Source organism: Eptesicus fuscus, chromosome 8 (assembly GCF_027574615.1).
Source record: "Eptesicus fuscus isolate TK198812 chromosome 8, DD_ASM_mEF_20220401, whole genome shotgun sequence".
NCBI lineage: Eukaryota > Metazoa > Chordata > Mammalia > Chiroptera > Vespertilionidae > Eptesicus > Eptesicus fuscus.
The window spans coordinates 81,498,889-81,526,513 of NC_072480.1; the positions used below are offsets into that span (position 1 = coordinate 81,498,889).

At 39.3% G+C, this 27,625-nt stretch overlaps 1 protein-coding gene across 2 annotated transcripts in view; it reads right to left on the reverse strand.

Annotated features, from left to right (window-relative positions):
- Positions 1-1,184: 1,184 nt before the first annotated feature.
- The window catches only part of BAG4 (BAG cochaperone 4), a 30,252-nt gene continuing 3,811 nt past the window's right edge, over positions 1,185-27,625 (reverse strand). Inside the window, exons 3-6 of one of the 2 annotated variants that reach the window (XM_054720043.1) lie at positions 21,023-21,130; positions 5,602-5,856; positions 4,245-4,499; positions 1,185-3,571 (exon numbers count right to left, since the gene is read on the reverse strand). In XM_054720043.1, the coding sequence (XP_054576018.1) occupies positions 3,086-3,571; positions 4,245-4,499; positions 5,602-5,856; positions 21,023-21,130 (1,104 nt within the window). In that variant the 3' untranslated portion in view covers positions 1,185-3,085. The remainder of the gene's footprint in view (positions 3,572-4,244; positions 4,500-5,601; positions 5,857-21,022; positions 21,131-27,625) is intronic. The other variant, XM_008146164.3, reaches the window with a different exon arrangement.

Consider the following 27,625-nt stretch of genomic DNA (forward strand, 5'->3'; position numbering starts at 1 on the left):
AGTAATATAAATTTAGACACTTATTAAAGTCCAGATGTGAAATTTCAAGAAAATTTTGAATTCAGTCTAGAGTCAATACTAAGTCAAAAACTGAACCAAATTCACAAATCATAAATACTACTTTCCTTCATAAGTTCATTATATTTTCTGAAACAGGTTACCAATTTAGTTTTCCTTTCTCTGATATTGGTATTTGGAATCAATTTAATAAGGTTCACATCTTTAAGTTCTAAGTTTGTACTTATCCTGAATATTTTGCTATAATTAAAAAATACAAATCCAGAAGTGCTATCCCTTCCTTACAGAAGAATTCCAATCAATAAATGTAGAATGAGAGAAACAGAAAATCACCATTAGACCACCACAGTAGTAACTGACAACACAAGCAAGATTCACAATGGATACCAAAATGAGTGGGCAAAGGTTTAAGCAGAAACAGGACATTTGCATAGTCTCAAAGTATCTTCAGCAAATATTTAGTCACTACAAAAGAAAGTAATTTTCAGTAGAGAATCCTAACAGACACCACCTTGGGTAGTGATTAAGGTTAACAACACCAGAAATACATTACAACATCAGGTGTCATAATATATTGTCACAGATTGGAGGATCCTACAGACACATGACAACTAAATGCAAGGTGGGATCCTAGATTGGATCCTGGAACAGTTAAGTAAAAAGAACATTAGTGAAAACTCTAAGAAAATCTCTACTTTTTAAACTCTCTACTTTAGTTAATAGTATTGTGTCAAGGCGAATTTCTTACTTTGGCAAATGGTCTATGGTTATGTAAGATGTTAACAGAAGGGGACTGATGTCACCCCACTAAATTTAATTTTAAATTTTAAAAAAGATGTTATCAGAGAGCAAGTTGAGTGAAGAGTATACAGAAAATACTATTTTTACTACAACTCTTCAGGAGGTCTAAAATTACCCGAAAATTTTAAAAAATAACTTAAAAAACATACACACATATGTATAGATGTGCATAATATATGTATATATGTATATATGCATAAATCAGGACAATGGAAATTGGTATCTTGGGCACTCAGTTAAATAGTAGTGTTCTCTCCTGAATTAGTCCTTGTCTCACTGGTTTATGTTAACTTAGCTTTAAGGGTCTCCCCCTTCTAAATTTTGTTTCAAGTACAGTTTTCTAATTTTCATTAAAAAGCCTTTTTAAAAATTCCTATATTAGACCAAAAATAAAAATCCTAGAATAAAATTATCACCACATTACCTCATAAAATTATTCAACCCAACCATACGACTCAGCCATTATTTTTACTCCATTTCTTATAATCAATTACATTTCTACTAGAGGCCCGGTCCATGAAATTTGTGCACTCGGGAGGGAGGGGGGAGTCCCTCGGCCGGAGCCCTTAGGAGATGTCCAACTGCTGCAGAGGTGGGAGAGGCTCTTGCCAGCGCCACTGCGCTCACCAGCTGTGAGCCCAGCTTCTGGCTGAGCGGTGCTCCCCCTGTGGGAGTGCATTGACCATCAGGGGGCAGCTCCTGCATTGAGAATCTGCCCCCTGGTGGTCAGTGCATGTCACAGCAACCAGTCAATTTGCATATTAGCCTTTGATTATATAGGATTGGTTTTGTATTTTTTTTTTTTAATAATAAGGATAGCAGACAGACTTATTATCATTAATAGGCCTGGCAGTCTAGGAAAAAAACATTATCACTTGGATATTTTATTAAGAAACAGCTGTTTTTCCAATAACAGATACTGTTTACTAGAAGTCACTTCAGGTGTGAAAAGTAAATTATTTATCTAAGTCTTCTATAAGATAGCATAGAACTACCCAAGCAAGCCCAGATAAGATCCTTTTCAATATTCCTTCCTTAAATTTGGCTCTAAAATGATTGTTTTTAGTGGTAATAAGCATCATTTTATAAAACTGGCAATACTTTCTATGCAATTTATTCTAGAGAAATAAACATCAAATGTACTTTTAAAAGAAAAAATAATATTTCTCACTCTTACTATGGCTGATTCATTCCCTGAGCATGAATGAATTCTCTTTTACCCTCATTGTTTTTTAATATAAACTGAACTGAAATCTACTTATAGAGATCTTGATGGTGAAACTAATTTTTTAGATGGAGAACAGCATTTCCAAATAGTTTATTACTTTTACAGTTATTTTACCCACTGTGGCATTTAATTTTTCATGTACCTATCACAATGCTGCATATGGAAGCAGCACTAGTAAAAAGATAATTAAGGGGAGGAAATGGACATTTTAAAGTGTATCTTTATCCAAATACAATGAAAGAGCAAAAAAGAAAAATTGGCCACAAACATTTTCATTTCTATGCCCATGCCATTTCCAAATCGCCTTCTGCTATTAACATGAGAAGTAGAAGTGGTAAAACTCTAACCTAATGATCTATACAAAAAAGACTATTTACCTCAGAAACTCACTACACATTGCAATATATTCAAATGGTGAAAAGATATAAATTCATTCAGAAATACCATACTATCTGGCTGTCAATATAGTCTCTTGAATAATTATATTAAACATATTACTACAAAATGTACCAAGAAGTAGAGAAGAATACTATATTTGTGAACTGCAATAACAAAACAAAACAGAGGTCCCACAAGGCTAATGTCCAAGCTGTAATTACACATGACGTGTATGCTGAAAGCAGTCACAATGTACAAAAATGTGACAAGTAATCCAGATGTTTTAAAAAACCTGTTTGTCTCAGATTATATCCAGTCTCATCTGGTAGGTTTCTGATAAGCCTGTTACATAAAGTGTACTTCCCTCCTGCTGATAACAAACAGCTTGCAGATATCCATAAATCTCTCAAGAAGTGAGCCTACTTTGCAATATTGGTAACTCCATAGTTTCCTATTACATTCATTGGTCTGAAAACTGAAAACAATTCATAACGAAAATGTTTTTCCAAGTCCTTTACCAGCTTTTCAAGTTTTAAATCAAAGGAAAGTTGGAATGTATTGCTTCTTGTCATCAACAGGCATTTCAAAAAGAGGATAAATAACCAAAATCAGGAGTATTGGTCAAGTTAGTAACAGGCTTCCCCTTTGTTCTAAATCCTTTCATAATCCTTTTTTTTCCAATTTTTCCAGTATGGCCTGGATTTTACAAACAGCCTCTTTCCTGGCCTGTCGGACAGAGTCCTGGCCCCCAGTTTCAACTGAATCCAGTTCCAAAAGTTCCTTGGTTAGCATCTCCTCCAGAAGCCAGTATGCTTTGTCTGTCTTTTTTCCTATGAACTCTTCTACTTCTTGGTCAAGATACTGAACCTTCTCCATCACTTGTATGATTTTTTTAATACTTGGGGGAGTACCTTCATCTGAAGGCAAACACTCTTCAGGAAGATTATTACTTTGCTCTTGATTGCTGGGATGTTCACTGGTGGTGTTACCATACAGCTGAGGCTCAGCACTATACTGGACTTGGGAATCCAAATGATCTGAATTATCACTGTTCACTGTTCCCGAGGACTCATACTGATGAACATTGCAAGGAAAGTTGTGCCGGTTCATGCCTTGATCTGATTGGCTATAGGGGTATGAGGAATCCTTGAGGTGGGAGGGCAAAGGGGGAAAAAGCTGTTTTAATGGGAATCCATCAACACCAGATTTGTTAGACCAGATCTTTCACCTAATCAGGAAGGTACATGAAAAGATTCCCCACCAATTAAACTAGACCTCCCTCATTAATGATTTGAGAAAAACACAGCCCTAAAAATATTAAAGTGAGTGCTCTCTCAAGTAAAAGGCAGAGAATTCCTGAGTATAATGGCTGGAATCTACCTGGTAGTTCATCATGAACACCTCATAATCTACCCTTACTACTTCACAATCCACTGAGTGACTTAATAAATAGAAATTAGATAGTTTTGCCCATAAAGAATTAAAACGTTAATGCACATCTTGAAAAACCAATCATATTGGTTTTGTCTTCTAGCTATAGATTGAGATAGTAAAATACAAAGATTTGATTTAATGTTCAGATAGTATTACAACAAACAGTAAATGAGCTGTCTTTTAGAAAGATTTCTTTTAGAAATCTGCTCTAAAAAAGGTTTGTTTTTTTTTAAAGGAAACTGGGCTAGATAAAGCTATAGGAATAGGTAGTAGTCATCAATGTTTAGTAATTAGTCCCCACTTAACATAAACGAATGTAGAAGAGTTTCATGCTGTGCTTTCTTAACTACCCAAACATCAAAAGAACAACCTTTAGGTCTCCTACCTTGGGCTGTTGGGGTGGTGGTGATGGAGGTGGCTGAGGAGAGCCACTGCTAGGCCATGGTGAAGTGCTTTCACTCATGTAAAGATTCCCAGGTGGTGCTGAGGGCGCAGCTGCAGGCCAGGGGTAACGGGTTCCCATTCCATAAGCATCAGGAGAAGCCCACGAGTCCTCTTGTGGTCGTACAGATGGTCCTGGCTGTGGAACACTACGATTATCATCCCCATAAGGATAATGGGGCAGGGTCATTCCAGGGTTCTAGATTGAAAACAAGGAAATATGCTGGTCATTGCTAAAAAAAAAAAAAAATTAAGTAATTAAAATATCCTAGTTTTAACAGATTCTGAGATACTTCCTCTTTCCTTAACAGTATATTTTAGTTACTACTGAGCTAAACTGTAGCATCTCTGCTCAGTTATAGCAATTTTTCCAAGCCTAAAAAAGCTTGGTTCCAAAGATACTAGGGGCAGATTTGCTGATGATCAAACTCAGAAGGAATAGGGTCTAAAATTCAATGTCTGAAGCACAACGTAAGTCTGCCCCTACATACTATAAATAGATCCACATTCTATAAGGAAGCAGAAACAAAGACATATTGTGGATGAAAAAGGGATCACATACTAAACCTGACAAGCTCAGGGGAGGCCTGCATGGTGGGCCTTACAAAATCAGAGACCGAAAGTAACCACTTGTAATGGTTTGAAATTAAAACTTCCTAACTAAAAGTGAGTCTTGGCAGGTAGTCATGTCCTAGGCCAGTATCTTTTTTGACAAGGATCAATCTTTACCTTAACTGAGCCTGACTATTATCTTTTTGCATCTATGATAACATACCTTTGGAATGTCAGAGTAATCCCCTTTTTCCAGACCCCTCAGGGCACAATCTCCCATCAGAAAACTAGAGCACAGAACCCCTCATTGTTGTCTTGTTCTCCCACCTACTGACTCTACGTTCCGGAATAGTTAACTGTTTACTATTCTGTACCCACCAATGTGAAAAAAGTATACGTCTCTCCATTTTACTCTTTATCCGACCCCAGAAATTTCCTTACTCTGCTTTCTCCCACCTCCCCAATTTTCCACCAGTGGATTTCATGTAACTCTCCTTGGGTCTCCTCCTTTGATTCTAATGTATAAAATAAGGTGCAAAACTGCCATTCTCTGAAACATTTTCTCAACCCACTGAGATTTTGCTTCCTGGCAATTGTTGTCAGTTTGGCTCAAATTCATAAAAATTATCTACAGGTTTGGATATTTCTTATACCAACATATTATAATTCCTTTTAAAGTGAGCAGAGAAATAAACATGACATCACTCATAGAATATTAAAAAATACAAACCCAACAGAACAATGCTCACCTGTGGTGCAGGATATCCTGGAACCTGCGCCCTAAGAGGAGGTGCTTCAGCCTGGCAGTCCTGCTGGGGATACATCCAACGAGAGACTGGGGTTGGGCTGTTGCCAGGTGAACGGTAAGTGCTTGGAACCTCTGTGGAGTAATTGGTCTGAGAATATCCAGGTGTGTAATAAGCCCCAGAGTATGAGGCAGTATTTGCCCCAGGGCCAGTGGGGTATGGTGGGCCATATGCTCCATTTGTGTAAGAGTTCAAACTCTGTAAAAAAAGCAAAGTTGAGAAGAAAAAAAAAATGAGTCAGAGTTGAAATGCCCTGACTTATTGCCCAACTTTGAAAGCTTTGGGAAGAGATCAGTACCTAATGAAAATATGAACTACTAAGCAATCCTTAAAGCATTCTTTCATGTATTATAATCACATATCATATATTAAACTCAGACTATCATTGTAGAGTCTGTGTCATAACAATGGGAGAGTATATTGTGATGATATGCCTTAGAGCAATGCTTCCATTCCAAACATTTCCATAGGTATACCTAACAATTAGATCTTACAGCAGAGAACTTGTACTCACAAACTGGGGAGGGGATTCTGGGAAATGTGGGAGAAAGGCTAGAGAAAAAATAAAATAATCATGATACAATAGAAAGAAAAAAAGACTACAGAGATAGACCTAGTTCTGCCAGAGGCTCTGTATATATAAGATCATAAACTTATCTTGCAGGCTTATAGTGAAAATAGATGACATATATGAAATGCTTAATATAGTCCTGGCCAGTTTGCTCAGTGGTTAGAGTGTTGGCCCACAGGCTGAAGGGTATCAGGTTCAATTCCCAGTCAAGGGCACATACCTCAGTTGCAGACTCAATCTCTGGCCCCAGTCAGGGTGCGAATGGGAGGCAACCAATCCTTTTGTCTCTCTCATATCACTGTTTCTTTCTCTCTCTCTCTCCCTTCCCTACTTTCCTCCTCCCTTTCCCCTCCCCCCTTCCCTTCACGCTCTCTCAAAAAAAAAAAATCAATGAAAAATATATCCTCAGGTAAGGATTTTTTTTTAATGCTTAATACAGTATCTGGCATGTAGTATGGTCAATAAATGGTAATCCTATATAATAAAGAGCTAATATGCAAATGGTTGTCAAGCCCTCACGCTGTGATGCCCTCACGCTGTCACAATCCATCACCAGGAGACTGCGTGCACAGTGGGCATGCGCGGGTAGGCGGGGTCCCGGCGGCTCTGCATGGAGCTGCAGAGGTGGGTCCTGGCAGCTCCGACTCCACACAGCGAGGCTGGGGTCCCATGGCGTGGGGTCCCCTGGCTCCAGCCTACCTCTTTGGGGCAATCCATCGAGGAACCCCTAATGGGTGGGAGGGGCCTACCTCTTTGGGAAGATCGATCCTGGGGCTTCCACACTGTGAAAGGGCACAGGCCAGGCTGGGGAACCACCCCCGCAAGTGCACCAATTTCGTGCACCGGGCCTCTAGTGATTTATAATATCACTAGAAGCCTGATGCATGAAATTCATGCAAAAGTAGGCCTTCGCAGCCACGGTGGCTGCCTGGATCCCTCCCTGCAGCCGCGGTGGCTGTCTCCATCCTGGGGCTGCAGCCCCGGCTTCATCCAGAAGGACATCCAGGCTAATAAGCATATTACACTTTTATTATTATAGACTAGAGGCCCGGTGCATGAAATTGGTGCACAAGGGTGGGGGTCCCTCAGCCTGGCCTGAACCCTCTCCAATCTGGGACCCCCTCAGGGGATGACCAACTGCCTCTCGCAATCCAGGACTGCTAGCTCCTAACTGCTCGCCTGCCTGCATGCCTGGTCACCCCTAACCCCTCTGCCTGCCTGCCTGATTGCAATCGCACCTAACCACCTCTGCCTGCCTGATCACCCGGGCCGGCCGCAGCCGCAGGGGACCATGGGCAGGCAGCTTCACCCAGGCCACAGCCACAAATGCCGTGACCGCAGGGAGGGCAGCTTGTCCCTCTCCTGGGCTGCAGCCACAGGCACTGGTGCCCGGGACTGCGGGACAGGCAGCTTGTCCCTCTCCCAGGCCAGGCTGCAGGCACAGGCACAGCCGCTAGCGCCTGGGACCACAGGGCGTGTGGCTTGTCCCTCTCCCAGGCTGCAGGTGTAGCCGCTGGCACCCAGGACCATAGGGCGTGTGGCTTGTCCTTCTCCTAGGCCACAGAAACAGGCGCAGCCACTGGCACCTGGGATCATGGGGCGGGCGGCTTGTCCCTCTCCCAGGGCCACAGCCTGGCTGGTCCCCATTCCTCTCTCGGAAGCTCATTTGTGCCTGGCTGGTCCCCATTCTTCTCTTGGGAGCTCATTTGTGCCTGGCTGGTCCCATTCCTCTCTCCCCAGTGTTGAGTGTCTGAGCAGTTAAGGCATGATGGTGTGATGACCATTTGCATATTAGCTCTTTATTATATAGTATTGTTATTGGTATCATTATGGCAAGGTGAGGAAATGAACCCTGATCATGTTCTTTGTACTAACATAAAATCAAGTTTTCCCATTTTTCTCGCTAAGACTACATTATAAAAAAAAAAAAAAAGACTACATTATCTTTCCACTTTAGATTGAAGAATAAGAATCCTGTGCTGTTATCTATCTAGACTTATTGTGGTGATCATTTCCCAATGTATACAAATATCAAATCATTATTATGTTGTACACCTCAAACTAATATTTCAGTTATACCTCAATAAAAAAAAAAGAATCCGCTGAGTTGGCGTGGTTCAGTGGTTGAGCATCAATCTATGAACCAGGAGGTCATGGTTCGATTCCCAGTCAGGGCACATGCCTGGGTTGCAGGCTCAATCCCCAGTGTGGGGCATGCAGGAGGCAGCTGATCAATGATTCTCTCTCATCACTTATGTTTCTAGTTCTTTCTCCCTCTCCCTTCCTCTCTGAAATCAATACACACACACACACATATGTATGTATATACAGTATATATAAAAGAATCCTGATATCTTATACAGCTGTTAATGATGGAAGAAAATAAAATCAAATTTGATTGCTTTAGACCAGTGGTTCTCAACCTTTTTAATGCCACACATAAAAAGGTGGGATAAATCAATGTGATCAATGTGGGAGAGAGGTCATAATACTGTGAAAAATAACTTAAATTCCTAGTCATACTTTTATGGCAAAAAGATAAAAGACAGGATATTATCACCACATGCCTGGGAGTGGTTCAATTGAAGATCCCAGCAAGGCATTCCCTGAGTAGAAGGACAATGAACCACCCTTTGTTAAAGCCATTAGGAGGCTGTTAAGGTCTTCTACTCATGGTTAATGTGCCTAAACAAAGAATCCCTTAATACAACATACACAGCTGGTGACTTAGCATCTATCAACTGCCTCCTGCAAGCACCCTATGAGGGATGGAGCCAGGAACCAGAATATGTGTCCTGACCAGGAACAGAACTGGCAACCTTTCAAGTGTAGAGGACAATGCCCAACCAACTGAGCCAGGGCTCTGTACTGTTATTTAACTTCTAGAAATCCTTCCTAAGAAAATGATTCAACTAGAGAAAAAGTTATAGGCATAAATTTGTTCATCACAGCATTATTTATAATCACACAAAATTGTAAACAACCTAAATGTCCTAAAATAATGGAATCATTAAGTAGATGATGGTCCATTCATTGAAGGAATTTTATTCTGCCTTTAAAAGTCACTATTAGCCTAGCCGGAGTGGCTCAGTTGGTTGAGCATAATCCTGTGCATGAAAGGTTGTCAGCTCAATCCATGTCCCGGCATATGCCCGGATTGCAGGATCAATCCCCAGGTAGGTGGTGTACAGGAAGCAGCCAACTGATGTTTCTCTCTCCCTCTCCCTTCCTTCCTTTCTAAAAATCAATTTAAAAAAATTTTTAAAGAAAATGACCAATTTTATTACATATGTACATTCAGGGGTTCCATAAGAATATGAAATCCAAGGTCACCTTGGGCAGTTGAGGCTAATATGCCATTCTAAACTAAGGAGAGGGAGGAAGGGGTCTAGTATTTCAATGAGAACATATGCAATTTATAGGTAGATCAGAAAGAGCAAACATGTGGTAAACAAATTCTTGCTGGGTCACCCCAGAAACAGTAGGACGCAGAGGAGAACCTAACAGACAAGAGTTACTTGGATCCTCCCTGTCTGCCACACTTAATTCATATATGCTAAGGAAAACAGCTAGTGAGAATAGCTCCCATCCATTAAGCAGGTCTTTCAATCTGAATTCTTTTAGACCCGTGGTCGGCAAACTGCGGCTCGCGAGCCACATGCGGCTCTTTGGCCCCTTGAGTGTGGCTCTTCCACAAAATACCACAGCCTGGGCGAGTCTATTTTGAAGAAGTGGCGTTAGAAGAAGTTTAAGTTTAAAAATTTTGGCTCTCAAAAGAAATTTCAATCGTTGTACTGTTGATTTTTGGCTCTGTTGACTAATGAGTTTGCCGACCATTGCTTTAGACCAGTGGTTCTCAACCTTTTTAATGCTGCGACCCTTTAATACAGTTCCTCATGTTGTGGCGACCCACAGGTTGAGAACCGCTGCTATAGAGCCTAAGACCATCGGAAAATACAGATATTTACATTACGATTCATTAACAGTAGCAAAATTAGTTATGAAGTAGCAACGAAAATAATTTTATGGTTGGGGGTCACCACAACATGAGGAACTGTATTAAAGGGGCATGGCATTAAAAGGTTGAGAACCACTGCTTTAGACAGATAAGTGGGAGGGCTAAAGGTTTTTTTATGAGTCTTTTGTTTCTTAAAAATAACCAGCTTAAAATAATTGATATCCCAAAAGGACTATTTTGGGGTGGCAAACTCTGCTTTCCCTCATTAGGATAATATAATTAAGAGTGTTTTTGCTTCCCTTTCTTTGTTTTACAAATTATTAATAATAAAGTTGCACTCTTTATAGTAAAAAAGTTTTTATACTATTAAAAATGTCATTAAATCAAGTGTGTCTAGAATCTAGAGGGCTGCCAGGACCACAGCTTCTTCATTGGAATCTGAGTAGAGTATTGTGGGTTTTTTTGTAATCCTTACCCAAGGATATTTTTCCATTGATTTTTAGAGAGAGTGGAAGGGAGGTGGAGAAACATCGATCTGAGAGAGACACACGGATTGGTTGTCTCCACCCTGGGATCATGCCTGCAACCAAGGTACGTGCCCTTGACCGGATTCGAACCCAGGACCCTTCAGTCCACAGATGACACTCTTCCAAGTACACTATTTTAATGAAGAGGAAACTTGTATCTGATGACAGCAAGCTGTGATGTGAAACATGTCAGCAGTTATGTCAAGAAATGAAATCTGAAACTGAAGAAGAATTAAATAAAACCTTTGACAGTCACTGAATTTCTGTAAAACTAGAGGCCCAGTGCACGGATTCGTGCACACTGAAAGGAAATAAATTAGAAGGTGGCCGGTGGGGCGGGACTGGGAGAGACGGGCCAGACATGCCCTGGAGCCACCCTCCCACGGTCACACCTGGGGCGGCGCTGGGGCTCGAAGGGTGTCTGCGGAGTGAGCGGGGTCCCTCCGGCAGGTGGGGTCCCTCAGCCTGGCCTGCAGGGATCGGGCCAAAGCCAGCAGTCCAACATCCCCCGAGGGATGTAGTAGTGCACGAAGTGGCAGGCAGCCAGGAAGGAGCCTGGGCTGAGCACCGCCCCTGCTCATCCGGCCCTGATGCACCTGCCGCCACCGCAGCCACCGCGGCCACCACCACCACCACCACCACATAGTGCGCTGTCGTGGAGGTGGGAGCGGTTTACTCCACCGCAGCTGCTCTCAGTCAGCTGAGCAGCACTCCCGCTGTGGAAATGCACTGACCACCAGGGGGCAGCTCCTGCATTGAGCGTCTGCCCTGTGGTGGTCAGTGCACGTCATAGCAACCGGTCAAACGGTCGTTTGCCTGTTCAGTCACTCAGGCTTTTATATAGATAGATAGATACTCAATCTGGATTCCAGAGGAAGTCAAGAGACTGGAACTTTTTAAACTCAGAGAAATTCCAACTGCTGCTCTTGTTCTAGATGTAAATATAGCCAGACATGACTTAGCATTCAAAAGTGAAATATGGCATTACACTGCAAGCTAAAGATTATCTAGTATGATATACTTCTACCAAAAGGTGATTTCACAGTTAATGGACTTTTGTATGGATGTAGAATCTAAAGAAAAGTGATCAGGTCTCTCACTGTTCAATGAATTCCCTTTCCATCTGATAAATGAATATCAAATAGCAAACATAAATAATAATAAAAAATTCCTCTAGCAACACCACAACTCCTCCTGTTTTGTTTATATTGAAAAACATGGAAGGCTTCACCACAAAATATTCCAAGATTTCACAATTATCAATAGTCAATATCAACTTGAATTTCTACTAATACTCATTTTTGAAATTGTCAAATCAATTATCACCTCCCAGTTGCTTCCTCATGCACTACCTCTACAATTTGTGTCTCACAGGAGCGCCTCACCATAGTACTTAATAAGCTGCATTTTACAACCTAACTCCATTTTAAATTAAATGAAAAAGTGATACAATGCCTTTTTGTATCATGATTTCTCAACTCAGAATGTTATAAAAGGACCTCAGTTCTTTGTTAGATCATCTCTATCCCCAGGCACTCTGTGTTCTATGGTGTAATTTGTCAGAAGCCAAGAGAATATCTCCTTTATCAGAAAATCAATGTGAAAACACCCAACATCTTCCATCCTCTCCTGCAGGGCCCCAGAGAAATAATTTGGTCTGGCCCTGCCAAGGCATTAGGGGTGAGTTAATTAAATGTTTGACCACATACAGCAGGCTAATTTTTAAGCTGATAATTTTGTATGGCCTGCAAATGTTACAAATATCCAAATGGCTCTTGGCAGAAAAAAGGTTCCCCCCCCCTGCTTTAGAAGGTAAAAGGAAAAGAAACTTTAGAAAACTAGGTTGAATTAATAATCAATGAGAGGATTTTACTTCTTTTTTTAAAAACTGATTTTTAGAGAGAGGAAAGGGGAAAAGAGGGAGGGAAGGAGAGAGAGAGAGAGAGAGAGAGACAGAGACAGAGACAGAGACAGAGACAGAGACAGAGAGAGAGACATCTATTGTTGCCTCCCACACTCATATTGACCGTGATGGAACTGCAACCTGGGTATGTGCCCTGATCAGAACCAAACCCTCCTCCACCTTTTGGTGCACAGGACAATGCTCCAACCAACTGAGCCACACTGGTCAGGGCTCAATACGAGTATTTTAAACAATCCACATCATTACTAGAAAACTGCATGTTTGTCATACAAATTACTTCCTGTTTTTTAGATGTCTTCATGAGTTCATACCTTTTCCCAAATACCCCCTTGTTGGTAGATCACTGACCTACAATGTGCATGTGTACAAAAGAACATGGAGTCAGTAGAATATGTATTAATCAGTTGCTAAAGATGTTGGTTAAAGATGAGGTAATGATCATATTTCAGAAATGTTTCCAAGTTTTCAAGTCTTCTTCTGAAAAGTAATCTGGCAGCACAGCAAAGAAAATAAAGAAGTTCCTGGCCCAGTTTCAAAGCTCTGAAACAGAAGCCGAAGAGGAAGAAAATCAAGACAAGGCTTCTTTCACTTCCAGAAGTCCTTGATGGAAATGAAGGAGTTATTAGAGAAAATAAGAAGTAATCTTAGTTTAAAGAACTCAGAGAATACCTCACGAACTTCATCAACAGTCTGGTGATACAATATCTTCTGCCTCTGTATGAGTTGGTGTACTTCAGTGCTGCTCACACCCTGCTCCATGAATCGCCCTACATGCTCCTCTTAACAATCCTTACTATTAGCTGAAGAACGAAGTTCTGAAAAATGAGGAAAGCTATATATCAAACACTGCCCCAATAGCTGCAGAGTACATAAACTGCACCTGGAAGTGAAGCAGGCTAATCAACACGGTAGACTGATCAGAAGCCTTATCAACATTTACAGCTTTTAAAGAAATGGGTGTAAATTCCACACTCAGAAAACAAATACATGTAATTATCTATTCTTGGTTTATTAAAACTGTTCCTGAATTAGAATTTTTAAGATTTATAAAACCTACCAAATAGAAGAATGATCATGTGGCAAGACTAACATGAAGTGGCAGCGAGAAGGCGAATGAATGTAACCATTTAATTTTTTTTAAAAAAAGAAACCAGTCATATCTATATACCAGTACAGGAGTCTGTTTTGGTCAGGAGATAAACTGTAATTCCCCCATGATGTTTCATCAGAAAATACATGTGCTACCCCATTCAGGTAATGTCGAGATACCTTTGTGTCACTATTGTTGCTTTCAAAAAATCATTACAAATAATAAGTGACTCTTTATTAAATATATGTAATATATGCATGTAATAAATTCCTTCACTTAAGAGTGGAAAATGCCATGTCCTAAGAACAATCTTTACCAATAAGATCAACTGATGAAATCATGAAAATTAACACTGCTAAGAAAAATTGTGATTCATGACTTGAAAGAGTTATGTCATTCTCTCACATTAACTGTAAAAGTAATGCATGCTACTCCTCAAATTGATCTATATGCAATCCCAACGAAAATCCTAGGTACCTTTTGCGCTGAAATTGAAAGGTGACCCTAAAATTCATATGAAATTGCAAGGGACCCAGGACAGCCAAAACAATCTTGACAAAGAAAGTTGGAGGACTCATACTTACTGATTTCAAATTTTACTACAGAACTATAGTAACCAGAACAACCTGATATTGCCATAAACTCATATATATGGTCAATTGATTTTCAACAAGGGTACCAAGATAATTCAATTCAATGAGGAAAGACTAGTCTTTTCAACAGATGGTACTAAATATTTGAATAGGCATGTGGAAAGGAATGAAGTTGAAGCCTACTTCACACCAAATACAGAAATTAACTAAAAGTGGATCACAGCCCCCTAAATATAAAAGCTAAAACTATTTTTTTAAAAAGCTCTTAGAAGAATACATAGGAGCAAGGACACTATCAAGAGAGTGAAAAGCCCTGGCCCGTGTAGCTCAGTTGGTTGAGCGTCATCCCATGCACCAAGAGGTCACCGGTTCAATTCCCGGTCAGGGCACATGCCTGTATTGCAATCCCCAGTAGGGGGTGTGCAAGAGGAAGCCATCCATGTTTCCCTCATTGATGTTTCTCTTTCTCTCTCTCTCTTTCCTCTCCATCCCCCCCATCCATTCCCCCTTTCCCTCCTCTCTCACTAAAAAACACAATTTTTTTAAAAAAACAGAGAAAGTGAATGACATCCACAGAATGAGAGAAAATATTTGTAAGTCGTATGTTTCATAAGAGACTTTTATCTAGAATACATAAAGAACTCTTACAACTCAACAATTTAAAAAAAATTTTAACCTTTTGCACTCAGATGTCGAGTGTGACTCGACACGGTTAGCATCGGTAGCAGCTCTTTTTATACTCTTTGAATGTATCAATAATTTGAAATATAAAAAAATCCAAATAAATAAGTTTGTATGAAAAGAAACTCCAGTTTTTTATTCTACTGCCGCGCTTTGTAAAATCTGGGGTATTTAAAAAATTAAATCCTGAGTAGAATAAAGGAATCGAGAAAAAAGCAAGCGAGTGCAAAGGGTTAAAAATGGACAAAGGATCTGGATAGTTCTCCAAATAAGATATATGAATTGCTAATAATCACATGAAAATACCTTCAAAATCATTATTCAGCAGTGATCTGTAAATTAACACCACAATGAGATACCACTTCATGCCCACTAGATATCTTAGTTAAAAAAAAAAAGGAAATTAGCAAGAATATGGAAAAACTGAAACTCTCATTCATTGCTGATAGGGATGTGAATTGATACAGTTGCTTTGGAAAACAGTTTGTCAGTTCCTCAAATTGTTATACAGAGTTAACTTATGATCCAGCATTTCCACTCCTAGGTACATATCCAAGCAAGAGAACGGAAAACATATGTCCATATAAAAACTGGTACACAAATGTTTATAGCAGCATGATTCAAAACAGACAAAAAAGTAGAAAACTCAAATTTCTATTAACCAATAAATAGGTAAAATAAATATGGTATCCACAGACTGTGGTTTGGCCATAGAAAAGAAATGACATGTCACAACATGAAAGACCATTATACTTAGTGAAAGAAGCTAGTCACAAGATACCAGTCACATGATTCTGTTTATATGAAACTGGAGGCCCGATGCACGAAGATTCATGCAAGAATGGACCTTCCTTCCCCTGGCTGCCAGCACTGGCCTGGAGCCGCCTTTCCACCTTCCCATGCTGCCCAGAGGCCCAGAGCGACAGGTCGGTGTGGAACGCCTGCGTTCTGCCCCCGGCCACTTGCAGCCTGTGTATGCAAATTAACCTGCCATCTTTGCTGGGTTAATTTGCATGCTCACTCCTGATTGGCTGGTGGGCATCACGAAGGTATGGTCAATTTGCATATTTCTCTTTTCTTAGTATAGATGTCCAGAATAGACACACTCAAAGAGTTTAAAAAGTAGATTTGAAGTTGCCAGGAGCTAGGAAGTGGAAGGAATGGGGTGACAGGGATATAGTTTCTATTTGGGGTGATAAAATGTTCTGGAATTTGGCAGTGATTATAGTTGCACAACCTATGAATGTACTAAAAACATCTGTTCACCTGAAAGGGTAGGTAGCCAAACCACAAGCATGTAGCACTAAGCAATAGCAATGCCTGCTTCTCAATTTCAGTCACAGGAATGATGACACATTAGAAAAATGGAAGTTTGTGATAGATTAGTAACATGATTGTTTCCTTAATTTTGCATTCCACTATCTCGGATCAACCTTATCCTAAAGTTCATATATACTTATTATTTTTAAAAATCGATTGCTTTTATATTTTCCCTAAATAAATATGCAAACCTTGCTCTAACTTTAATAAATTATTCTGGCTCAAAATCAATCTTAAAGAATTGATTATATCAACAAATTGATGAAGGAAAAAAAGGAACATAATGTGTGTTTTTTAAATGAATTAATTTTTCAGCCCCATAAAAAAACTTACTGCTATTATTTCAGCCTACATATCACTAATAAATTAGAACAGAATTGAATATAGTATCCAACTATTTGAAATCTATCAGAATTATATTAATGTAGTTTACAATGATCTAAATTTTAATTCTGCGGAGAACATTAGTTTACATTAATTTTGACCTGGATCTAAAATTCAAATTCTTTGAAAGCTACGTAAGTGCAGCCATTGTAAAACTGAATATACTACAATCATGTTTTTAAAATATTATTTTCATATAAAATATGGTATCTAGATAGAAAAAAATAGAAGGAAATACGGAAATATGACAATTATTGCTTTATTAGGGTGGCCAGATTACGGGTGACTAACTTTTTAAACATTTCCTCATTGGTAGAATCATCTCTGAAAAAAGTAATTTGGCTATATTTAATAACGATGTATTCCATACCCTAGTATTTGCATCAAAGTGACTGCATATAAGCAGCTTTCAAATAATTTGAATGTTAGATCCAGATCAGAGTTCATGTAAACGAAGGTTCTCTGCAGAATTAAATTTTCAGATTACCCCAGAGCCGTGGTCGGCAAACTGCGGCTCGAGAGCCACATGCAGCTCTTTGGCCCCTTGAGTGTGGCTCTTCCACAAAATACCACGGCCTGGGCGAGTCTATTTTGAAGTGGCATTAGAAGTTTAAGTTTAAAAAATTTGGCTCTCTTGCCAAAACCGGTTTGGCTCATTGCATAGAGCGTCAGCCTGCGGACTCAAGGGTCCCAGGTTCGATTCTGTTCAAGGGCATGTACCTTGGTTGCGGGCACATCCCCAGTAGGGGGTGTGCAAGAGGCAGCTGATAGATGTTTCTCTCTCATCGATGTTTCTAACTCTCTATCCCTCTCTCTTCCTCTCTGTAAAAAACCAATAAAATATATATATTTTTTAAATTGGCTCTCAAAAGAAATTTCAATCGTTGTACTGATGATATTTGGCTCTGTTGACAAATGAGTTTGCCGACCACTGCCGCAGAGAAATCCTTATCTCATACAGAAAAGTAAGAAACAATGTTGAGTAAAAAGAGCAAGGAGAGAATGCTAGTGTAAAACCACTCAGATCAAGTTTTAAAACATTAAATAATACTATATAAATACATATACAAGCAGTAAATGCATAAGAACATGTAAAATAAATATAACTTCAGAAAACGGAAAGAAATGTTATATGGGGCTCCAATTGTATTTGTTTTACTTCTTTTTAAAAATCTGAAACAAATGTGGCGAACTTAAAAACTAACAAAGGAGCTGGATTTAAAAATGTACATATTTTTTTCTGTACACTTTCAGTATGTTTGAGATATTTAAAATTAAAGAAGTCAAATTTTTTTAAAATATATATATATTTTTTATTGATTTCAGAAAGGAAGGGAGAGGGAGAGAGATAGAAAGAAACATCAATGATGAGAGAGACTCATTGATTGGCTGCCTGCCTCCTGCACAACTGAGCCTGCAACCCAGGCATGTGCCCTGACGGGGTATTAAACCATGACCTCCTGGTGCATAGGTCAATGCTCAACCACTAAGCTATGGCCAGGCAGAAGTCAAATATTCTTACTCCAAAGGCAAAACAACAAAAGCAAAAATAAGTAAGTGGGACAAATATCTGCACAGCAAAGAAAAAAACATGACAAAATGAAAACACATTTCTCCTACTGAATGGGAGAAAATGTTTGCAAATTCTATTTCTGATAAGGAATTAATATCCAAAATATATAAAGACCTCATACAACTCAATAGCAAAAATGATCAGATTAAAAATGGCATATGATCTGAACAGAATTTTTCCAAGGAAGACGTATAGATGGCCAGCAGGTACATGAAAAGGTCTTAACATCACTGATCATCAGGGAAATGTAAATCAAAACCACAATGAGAATAGCACCCCATACCTGTTAGAATGCCTATTATCAAAAAAGGCAAGAAATAAGTGTTGGCATGGATGTAGAGAAAAGGGAAACTTTTTGCACTGCTGGTGGGATTATAAATTGGTGCAGCCACTATGGAAATCAGTATGGAGGTTCCTCATAAAATTAAAAATAGAACTACCACATGACCCAGCAATGCCATATCTGGGAATATATCCAAAGGATACAAAACATTAATTCAAAGAGTTATCTATACCCCCATGTTCAATGAAGTATCCTATATAATAAAAGCCCATTGAACAAACCATGGAACAAACAGAACGACCACTCAACCAGTTGCTATGACACCCACTGACCACCAGGGGGCAGACGTTCAATGCAGGAGCTGCCCCTTGGTGGTCAGTGAGCTCCCACAGTGAGAGTGCCACTTGGCAGACGAGGATGAGTGGCTACTCCCACAGCAGGCCTATCCCCACAGGTCACGCCTCCCACCAGTGCACAAATCCCGTGCACCACGTCTCTAGTTATTTATAATAGCCAAGACATGGAAACAACCAAAATGTACATAAATGGATCAACAGATAAAGAAAATGTGGTATAGGTATACAATGGAATATTATTCATCCATAAAAACAGAAGAAAATGTTGCCAATTGGAACTACATGGATGGACCTTGAGGGCATTATGCTAAGTGAAATAAGCCAGACAGAGAAAGACAAATATCGTATTATCTCTCTTATATGTGGAATCTAAACAAAACACAAACCGGCCAACTCAAAGATACAGAGAACAGACTGGTGGTTTCGAGGATGAGAGGGAGGGGCAACAGGAATAAATGAAGGCAGTCAAAAGGTACAAACTTCCAGCTATCCTATATAATAAAAGAGAAACATTTAAATTGACCGCACCTCTGCTACGCTCACCAGCCAATCAGGAGTGAGTATGCAAATTAACCCAACAAAGATGGTGGGTTAATTTGCATACACAGGTACCAGGCAGAGAGCAGAGCGGGAAAGCTGGTGGAGAGTTGGAGCGGCTTAGGGAACTTGGCTCCCCAAGCCGCCAGATGGAGAGCAGAGAGGGAGAGCTGGTGGCTTGGAGGACTTGGCAGAGTGGGAGGCCGTGGGATGGAGACAGAGCAGGAAGGGAAACCAAGAGCGCAGGGAGCACCAGGAATGCTGGGAATCATAGTTCTGGTGGCAGAAGGATCTCCTAGACCAGGGGTCCTCAAACTTTTTAAATAAGGGGCCAGTTCACTGTCCCTCAGACGGTTGAAGGGCCGGACTATAGTTTAAAAAAAACTATGAACAAATTCCTATGCACACTGCACATATCTTATTTTGAAGTAAAAAAAAACAAGCCCTAACCAGTTTGGCTCAGTGGATAGAGCGTCGGCCTGTGGACTGAAGGGTCCCAAGTTCGATTCCAGTCAAGGCCATGTACCCTGGTTGCAGGCACATCCCCAGTAGGGGGTGTGCAGGAGGCAGCTGGTCGATATTCCTCTCTCATCGATGTTTCTGGCTCTCTATCCCTTTCCCTTCCTCTCTGTAAAAATTCAATAAAACATATTAAAAAAAATAAAATGGCAAAAACACCCGCATGTGGCCTGCAGGCCGTAGTTTGAGGACGCCTGTCCTAGACACTAGAGCAAAGTGAGCCTGGAGCAAGTTACTGTTGCGGGTGGGGGATGGAGGGAAAGCAAAGATGAGAGACATAAATAAAATCAGAGTGTCTAGGAAAAATTAAAGGGAAGATATCCTAAAACTTCTAGGAAATCTCCACCAATGAAGCAAAGAAAAAAAAAAAAATGCCTCTATTATTCTGTGAGCAACAAACCAAACTGGGTTGGGGTCTCAGACAATTGGCTCATATGATTGCAAAGACAGACAGAAACTCCCTAATTGGAGAGGGCTCCCCTGAGGGCTCCCAGATTGGAGAGAGTGCAGGTAGGGATGAAGGACCCACCCCCCATGCATGAATCTTCGTGCACCGATATGAAGATGTAATATACAGCATGGTGACCATAGTTAATACTGTACTATATATTTCAAAGTTGCTAAAAGAATAAGTCTTAAAATGTTCCATCACAAAAAAATAAAATTTGTAATTATGTATGGTAATGAATGTTAACTAGACTTATCATTTTGTAATATATACAAATATTGAATCATTATGTTATATACCTCAAACTAATATATATGCCAAATATATTTCTAAAAAGATCACATTTTAAAAAATAAGTACATTTTATTTTTGTTTCCAGATCCTGATAAATAAACTATTATGCCTTAAGTTATCTTTGTTATAGGTAATATTTGCCTAGATATTTCTTTATCTTTCAGCTAAAAATATTAAGATGATTAAGATAGAATATATTCAATAACAAAACCCCACCCATCATTACTATGAAATCTCTATAGTTCCTGAAAATAAATCAGTTCATTAAGAAAATATTCAGAAACTCTTGTCAATTTTAGACCATACCTGGCCTTGCATTTCCGGTCTTACAGGATATGTACTTGTTGGGTAAGGTGCCCTAGGTCGGGCAGAGTTCCAGTAGTTGGAATTGTAGCTAGGATATGGTGGCTGCTCCTAAAACAAAAAAACAAAAGAAAGAGGAAAATAAATGCACTTTTACTAACATTGTTACATTATTCTGAAAGTTGATTGAGACAGATATAAGTTTCAAAAAAGAAGAAAAAGCACTAGAACCCCTCTATAAAATCAATTATCAGATATATGATAAATATCACATGACTTAGAACAGGGGTGGGGAACCTTTTTTCTGTCAAGAGCCATTCAGATCAGGCTGGCAAGGGAGGGCAGTTAGGGGTGATGGGGACAGCAGGGGAGGGCAGTTGGGGGTGACCAGGCCTGCAGGGGAGGGCAGTTAGGGGCAATCGGGCCAGCAGGGGAGCAGTTAGGCGTTGATCAGGCTGGCAGGCAGAAGCGGTTAGGGGCAATTAGGCAGGCAGGCAGGTGATCGGTTGGGAGCCAACAGTCCTGGATTGTGAGAGGGATGTCGGGCCTAAACGGGCAGTCAGACATTCCTGGAGGAATGCCAGATTGGAGAGGGTGCAGGCTGGGTTAAGGGACAACCCCCCACCCCCACCCCCGTGCATGAATTTCGTGAACCGGGTCTCTAGTGATATATAAAGGAATTTTACTATGTCAAGATGATTAGCAAAACCAGAAACATTAGATTCCTTTATCCCTCTCCAATCACTAATTCCATCAATAATAAAATTTAATTAATGCATCAAAATTATAGTTCTTTGCCATTGTTAAGAAGAGTAGTCTCTCTTATCGATGTTTCTAACTCTCTATCCCTCTTCCTTCCTCTCTGTAAAAAATCAATAAAATATATTTTTTTTAAAAAAAGAAGAGTAGTATTTACTTATTTCAATAACTTTGGAACTTGAAAGTATTGTTACTAAACTTTACTTCAAATTTACTTTATTAAACTTTTAGTACTTCAAATACATAAAACTTCAATACTCAACTTCTTTGCCTGGCTACTCTAGTTTTTTCACATTCCTCTACACTCTGCTATGGCTCAGCTGTGTGCTGGCAACCTATAACTAACTTCATATCAGGAATTGATATACAATAATTTGGTAATTTTCTCCAAGGAGAAAATCTAGCTATGACATTAAACTCTACAGCATTTAAGTCCAACTCAAAAAGTTAATGTAATTATTTGCAATAAGCCAATAAACTCTGATGAGACAAGATCAACTCAAAATTTTTCAAAGTCTGGTTAAATATATACATTTGTTACCCTATAAGCTGTTATTGTGCTTTGAACTTTATAGTTTAAATATAGTTTTAAGCTTAAACAGAATCTTTGAGTTTTCCCAAAAAACTGTGAATATGTTTTCACAAAGAAATTTACTGGCAGTGTGATCACTGAGAGTTTAATTTTTACCATCTTAGCTTAATTACAATACTTATCAGTTTCATAAAACTGTTTCTAAAGCTTGTAATTACTCTCTATGACAGTATACAAACTGGGCAAGTAACATCTCCTTTACATAATATAGAAAATAGAAAACAGCAAGAATAAAAAATGTTTCGGGCAAACTTCAGATCCTAACTACCAAATTTCTCAACCAGGCAAATTCCCCTAATTAATACATTTCCTTCCTTCTCCTGGTTAAAGGGTGAGCATTTGACTAATTAATTGATTTCTCTCCGCCAAGAATTTGAATCTTGAGCAAAGAGATGGAAAGACAAGAGTTGAAGTTAACTCACTCCAGTGGTGGTCAACTAATAACTTATTCCCCAGAACTATTTTGTTTTTTTCTTTCCTACTGATTCTCTGAGGTACTCCACATTTTTACTACCTCTCCACCCTTCCATTCTTCATGACACCCATGCCCTCATTTCCTTCCTTCCTTAACCCCCTGCCACTCTTTCCCCTCAGATATACTCACCCTACAAACACCTAATCCAGTTTAAAACCAAGTTATCCACTGACTTCACATCTATACTTCATCTAAATATCTGGGGGAGGAAAACACAAGCTCTCTGATTTCACTATTCAGGTAGTCCTGAGGACAGGTTTGTATTCTATTGGAGGTCATCTGCTCTACAAGGAGAAACAGATGATTCATGAAAGATAGGATAATTGCAGGAGTAAAGTATTAGGAAGAAGTTATGTGGTCCAGAACTGTGTGGAAGAATTGGCCTTCAGTAGGGCCAAGGACACTTCATTCATGCTTTCTGGAAGACAGTGACAGATATGGTATTTGGTAGATTTAATAGGAAGATGAAGGAATTTGTCTGATTGCTGCTGCTGCTTTTTCTTTATTTTATTTTAAGTGAAATATGAGATAAAGTTGTCAGTTTGAAAAATGAAGGGTGGGATAAGAGTAGAATGGTTGTTCAGGAAAGTGTGATGAACATGACTAAGGAAGTGCAATATAGTTGCTAGGCTGTGCTGAGTGTCTACCTGAAATTTGTGGTCATGAATTCTAACTCACTATCCCTCTCCCCTTCCTCTTTTTAAAAAAGCAATAAAATATATATTTTTTAAATGACTTCAGGTTTTGTCACTGCGCAGAATATAGTCAAACACTGCTGCAGTTAAAAAGTTTAGCTAAGTCAGAAAGCAGGTCTAATTAAGCAAGTTTATTCTATATCTATAAAAGGCTAAGTTGACTCGCGCATGTGCGATACATATAAAGCTCTTGCTGGCACCAATCGCACACGTGTGTTTCTATCTGTCATTGTCGATCGTGAATTTGGTTGACACTTCTATTATAGAGAAAGGGCAAATAGTGATATTAAAATATTTCTTCTAATTAATTTCCTTTCAATGTGCATGAATTCGTGCACCGGGTCACTAGTTAAGGATGACAGAGAATCACTGATCAGCTGCCTCCTGCACCCCCCACTGGGGATCCAGCCCACAACCCGGGCATGTGCCCTAACCGGAAAATCAAACTGGTGATCTCTTGGTTCCCAGGTTGAAGGTCAACCATTGAACTACACCAGCCGGATATACCATACTTTTTTAAATGAAAAATAAAATGTCCTCAATAAAGTGTTAAAAATTAATATCTTTAAGTCTTTTTTTAAATTTATTTTATTGATTTTTTACAGAGAGGAAGAGAGAGGGAGGGATAGAGAGTTAGAAACATTGATGAGAGAGAAACATCGATCAGCTGCCTCTTGCACACCCCCTACTGGAGATGTGCCCGCAACTAAGGTACATGCCCTTGACCGGAATCGAACCTGGGACCCTTGAGTCCGAAAGCCAATGCTCTATCCACTGAGCCAAACCGGTTTTGGCAATATCTTTAAGTCTTAATAAAAGATTGTATTTGCTTCTTTTTTCTCCTTTTAAGACAAAATGGAACACATTTTAAAATAATGATGAAGGCCTGCGTCTCATGGCTCTCCTAATATGACAACAATTCTATGAAACAGCATTTGGTTTCAAAGGAAGCTAGCTGAAGCTGATCTCATTTCTATTAACCAAGCTGCCAATTTCTCATGTGCCTAATTCTTCCCAAACTTTTCATTTGTTTTTTGAAACTAGATAAAAATTATGTAAATTATTAATGATAAAGATTTTCAGGCCCTGGATGGTATGGCTCAGTTGGTTGGGCATCATCCTGTGCACTGAAAGACTGCAAGTTCAATTCCCAACAGGGGCACATGGCTGGGTTGCAGGCTCGATCCCTGGTAGAAGGTGTGCAGGAGTGGTTTTACTCTCACATCAATGTTCTCTCTCTCCCTCTCCTTTATTCTCCCTCTAAAAATCAATAAAAAATTTTTAAAAGTTTTCATAGGTGATAATTTCCTTTGTGGCAAAGGAAATTAGATTAAAATTATGCAAAAGGATAATAAATTTATTTACTTTCTTCTCTCTTTTTTTTTAAATATATTTTATTGATTTTTTACAGAGTGGAAGGGAGAAGGATAGTTAGAAACATCTACGTGAGAGAAACATCGATCAGCTGCCTCCTGAACACTCCCTACTGAGGATGTGCCCACAACCAAGGTACATGCCCTTACCCGGAATCGAACCTGGGACCCTTCAGTCCACAGGCCGATGCTCTATCCACTGAGCCAAACCGGTCAGGGCAACTTTCTTCTGAGAAAAAGAAACAATCTTATTCTTAGATGAGACTGGAGTCAACCCCTCTCATATTTATCTTAGAACAAGTTTTGTAAAAAGCAGACTTATGGTTAAATTCACAAACTGTCTTACCAACATGCCTCCAAAAAATAACCCCAGCCCAAACAAATCTAACAGTAGAGGGATCTGAATAGTGCTACTATCTAAGTTCCATTTATAAATTTGTTTATATTTTTCACGAAATTAGACAAAAGTTATTAGAAAAGTGCATTATAAATTATTTTATAGCTACATATTCCAAAATTACTAAAAAGCACTTTATTCTCCCGTATTAACCATCATCACAAATTTTTTATTTTTAATCTCATTTAGATGTCTTCCATGCTTCTCTACAATTTTCCCCTTTCTACTAGAACCTGACTCAAACATTTACCATATCAAGTTCCCAGGTTACCCCATCCCTTTACTCTACCATGACCTAGCCTCCTACTTCACTAAGAAAGGATGCCAAGGGCAGTAAATCCTCAATGTCCCTCTCTCCAACTCCAAACTTACTGTCATCTCCTCTGGCTCAGGAAGAAGTTTCTCAACTTTTCCTCACCCCCAACCATATTCCATTCTTTTGGTTGCATCTTTCCCCCCAATCTACTAGGTTACTCTCCTCTGCTTCTAAACACACTTGAGCCACCTAATCCTAAAAATTCTTCCCTCTATCCTGCTTCCCAGTCAAGTGACCTCTTTCTTTCTCACTAACAAACTCTGGAAGTATACTAGCCTACATACACTATCTCCTTATCCAAACCTCCCACTGATTACTTTAATACTATATTAAACTCCCACCATGAAAATCAACATATTTTTACTGCCAAATCCAACAGTTTCTTTTCAATTCTCATATCACTTGTCTGCAAAATAATTGTGTCCTTGCTTGGTTTGCATTGTATGACTTTCCTGATTTTCCCACTACCTTTCTGAGGATTCTCTCTCATTGTCTTTTTTTGGATCCTCTTTTGCTGTCACCTATTCTAGATTCTCAGAGATCTCCCCTGGCAACACTATTCAGTTTGGTAATTCAGTTATGCTTATATGTGATGACTCTCTCAAATCACTATCTCTAGCCCCCATTCTCCCTCCTAAGCTCCACATCTATTGTTTTGTTCCCACAGAACGAAATACTGGATGCCACAAAGACTCTAAAATTTAACATAAAAAAATAAGAACAGAAAATCACAAACTTCACTTTAATCAACTGCATACATTGCATCCAGAGCTTGCCACATGACTAATTGTGACTAATTGGTTTCCACCAGAAATGAAAGACAGGCAGTACATAAACCCTTACCAAGTCTTTGCATTTCATGTTTTTTAAGCTCCTCTATTAACCAATCACTAGTTCTTTTGGTACAAAACTAAGCCGTATCTTTCCATAAAAACCTTTTTCTCTTCATTTTTATTCCTATGAAACCTTTATTCCTATGAAATACTAAAACTTCAGAATCACCTTCTCTTTCTCCTGCATCTCTCACTACCAGTTGATACATACCTTGGAAAATGTCTTTCAAATCTATGCAACTTGTTTTGAAGTGAATCCAAAAAATAAGATAGATGTGATAAAGCAAATATAATAAATGCTATTTATAGAATCTAGGCGGTGGATATATAGGTATTCCCTGTATAATTCTTTCAACTTTTCTGTATGTTTGAAAATTTTTACAATACCATGTTGAAAATTTTTACAATACAACGTTGAAAAAAACCTGACTACATTCAGACATTGTTTCAAATTCAAGTTCCTCTCTCCTGGACTGAGCTCTGTCTCCTAACTGAGCTCTGTCTCTCTATTCCTTGCCATTGTAATCCTCCTCCATGATCCCTGCCTCCTGGTATTCACATCCTTGTGAACTTGCTTCCCACATTGTGCCACAGTTGATCTCTATGACCAATATGATGGTATATCACTTCTGAGATTAGGTTGTTATCTCATCTGTGCCTTCCAGCTTCCATGAACTCTCTCCGGATGACTTGTTCTGGGAGAACATGTAAATCATCTAGGGATCTTGGTAAAATGCACATTCTGATTCAGTGGGTCTTGGGCAGGGCCTGAGATACAGCATTTCCAACAAGCTCCTAGGTAATGCAGATGCTTTAAGTATAGCTCGGGGAGCAAACTACAGTGCTCTAAGTAGAGCTATATTTAAATATGTAAAGATAGAGTCAGGTCTTTGTAGTAGTTCAGTACATCATCTCACTATATTCAATTCCACAGAGTAATGCTTCTCAAACACGAGTGTGCATACAAATCACCTGCATATCTTACTAAATTGCAGCAGTAAGTCTAGAGCAGGAGATTCTGCATTTCCAGTAACCTCCAAGCAATACTGAAGCCTCTGATCCAAGGACTACATTTTTTATTTTTTTAGTAATAAGGTTTTTAAAAATATTTTTATTTCAGAGACGAAGGGAGAAGGAGAGAAAGATAGAAACATCAATGATGAGAA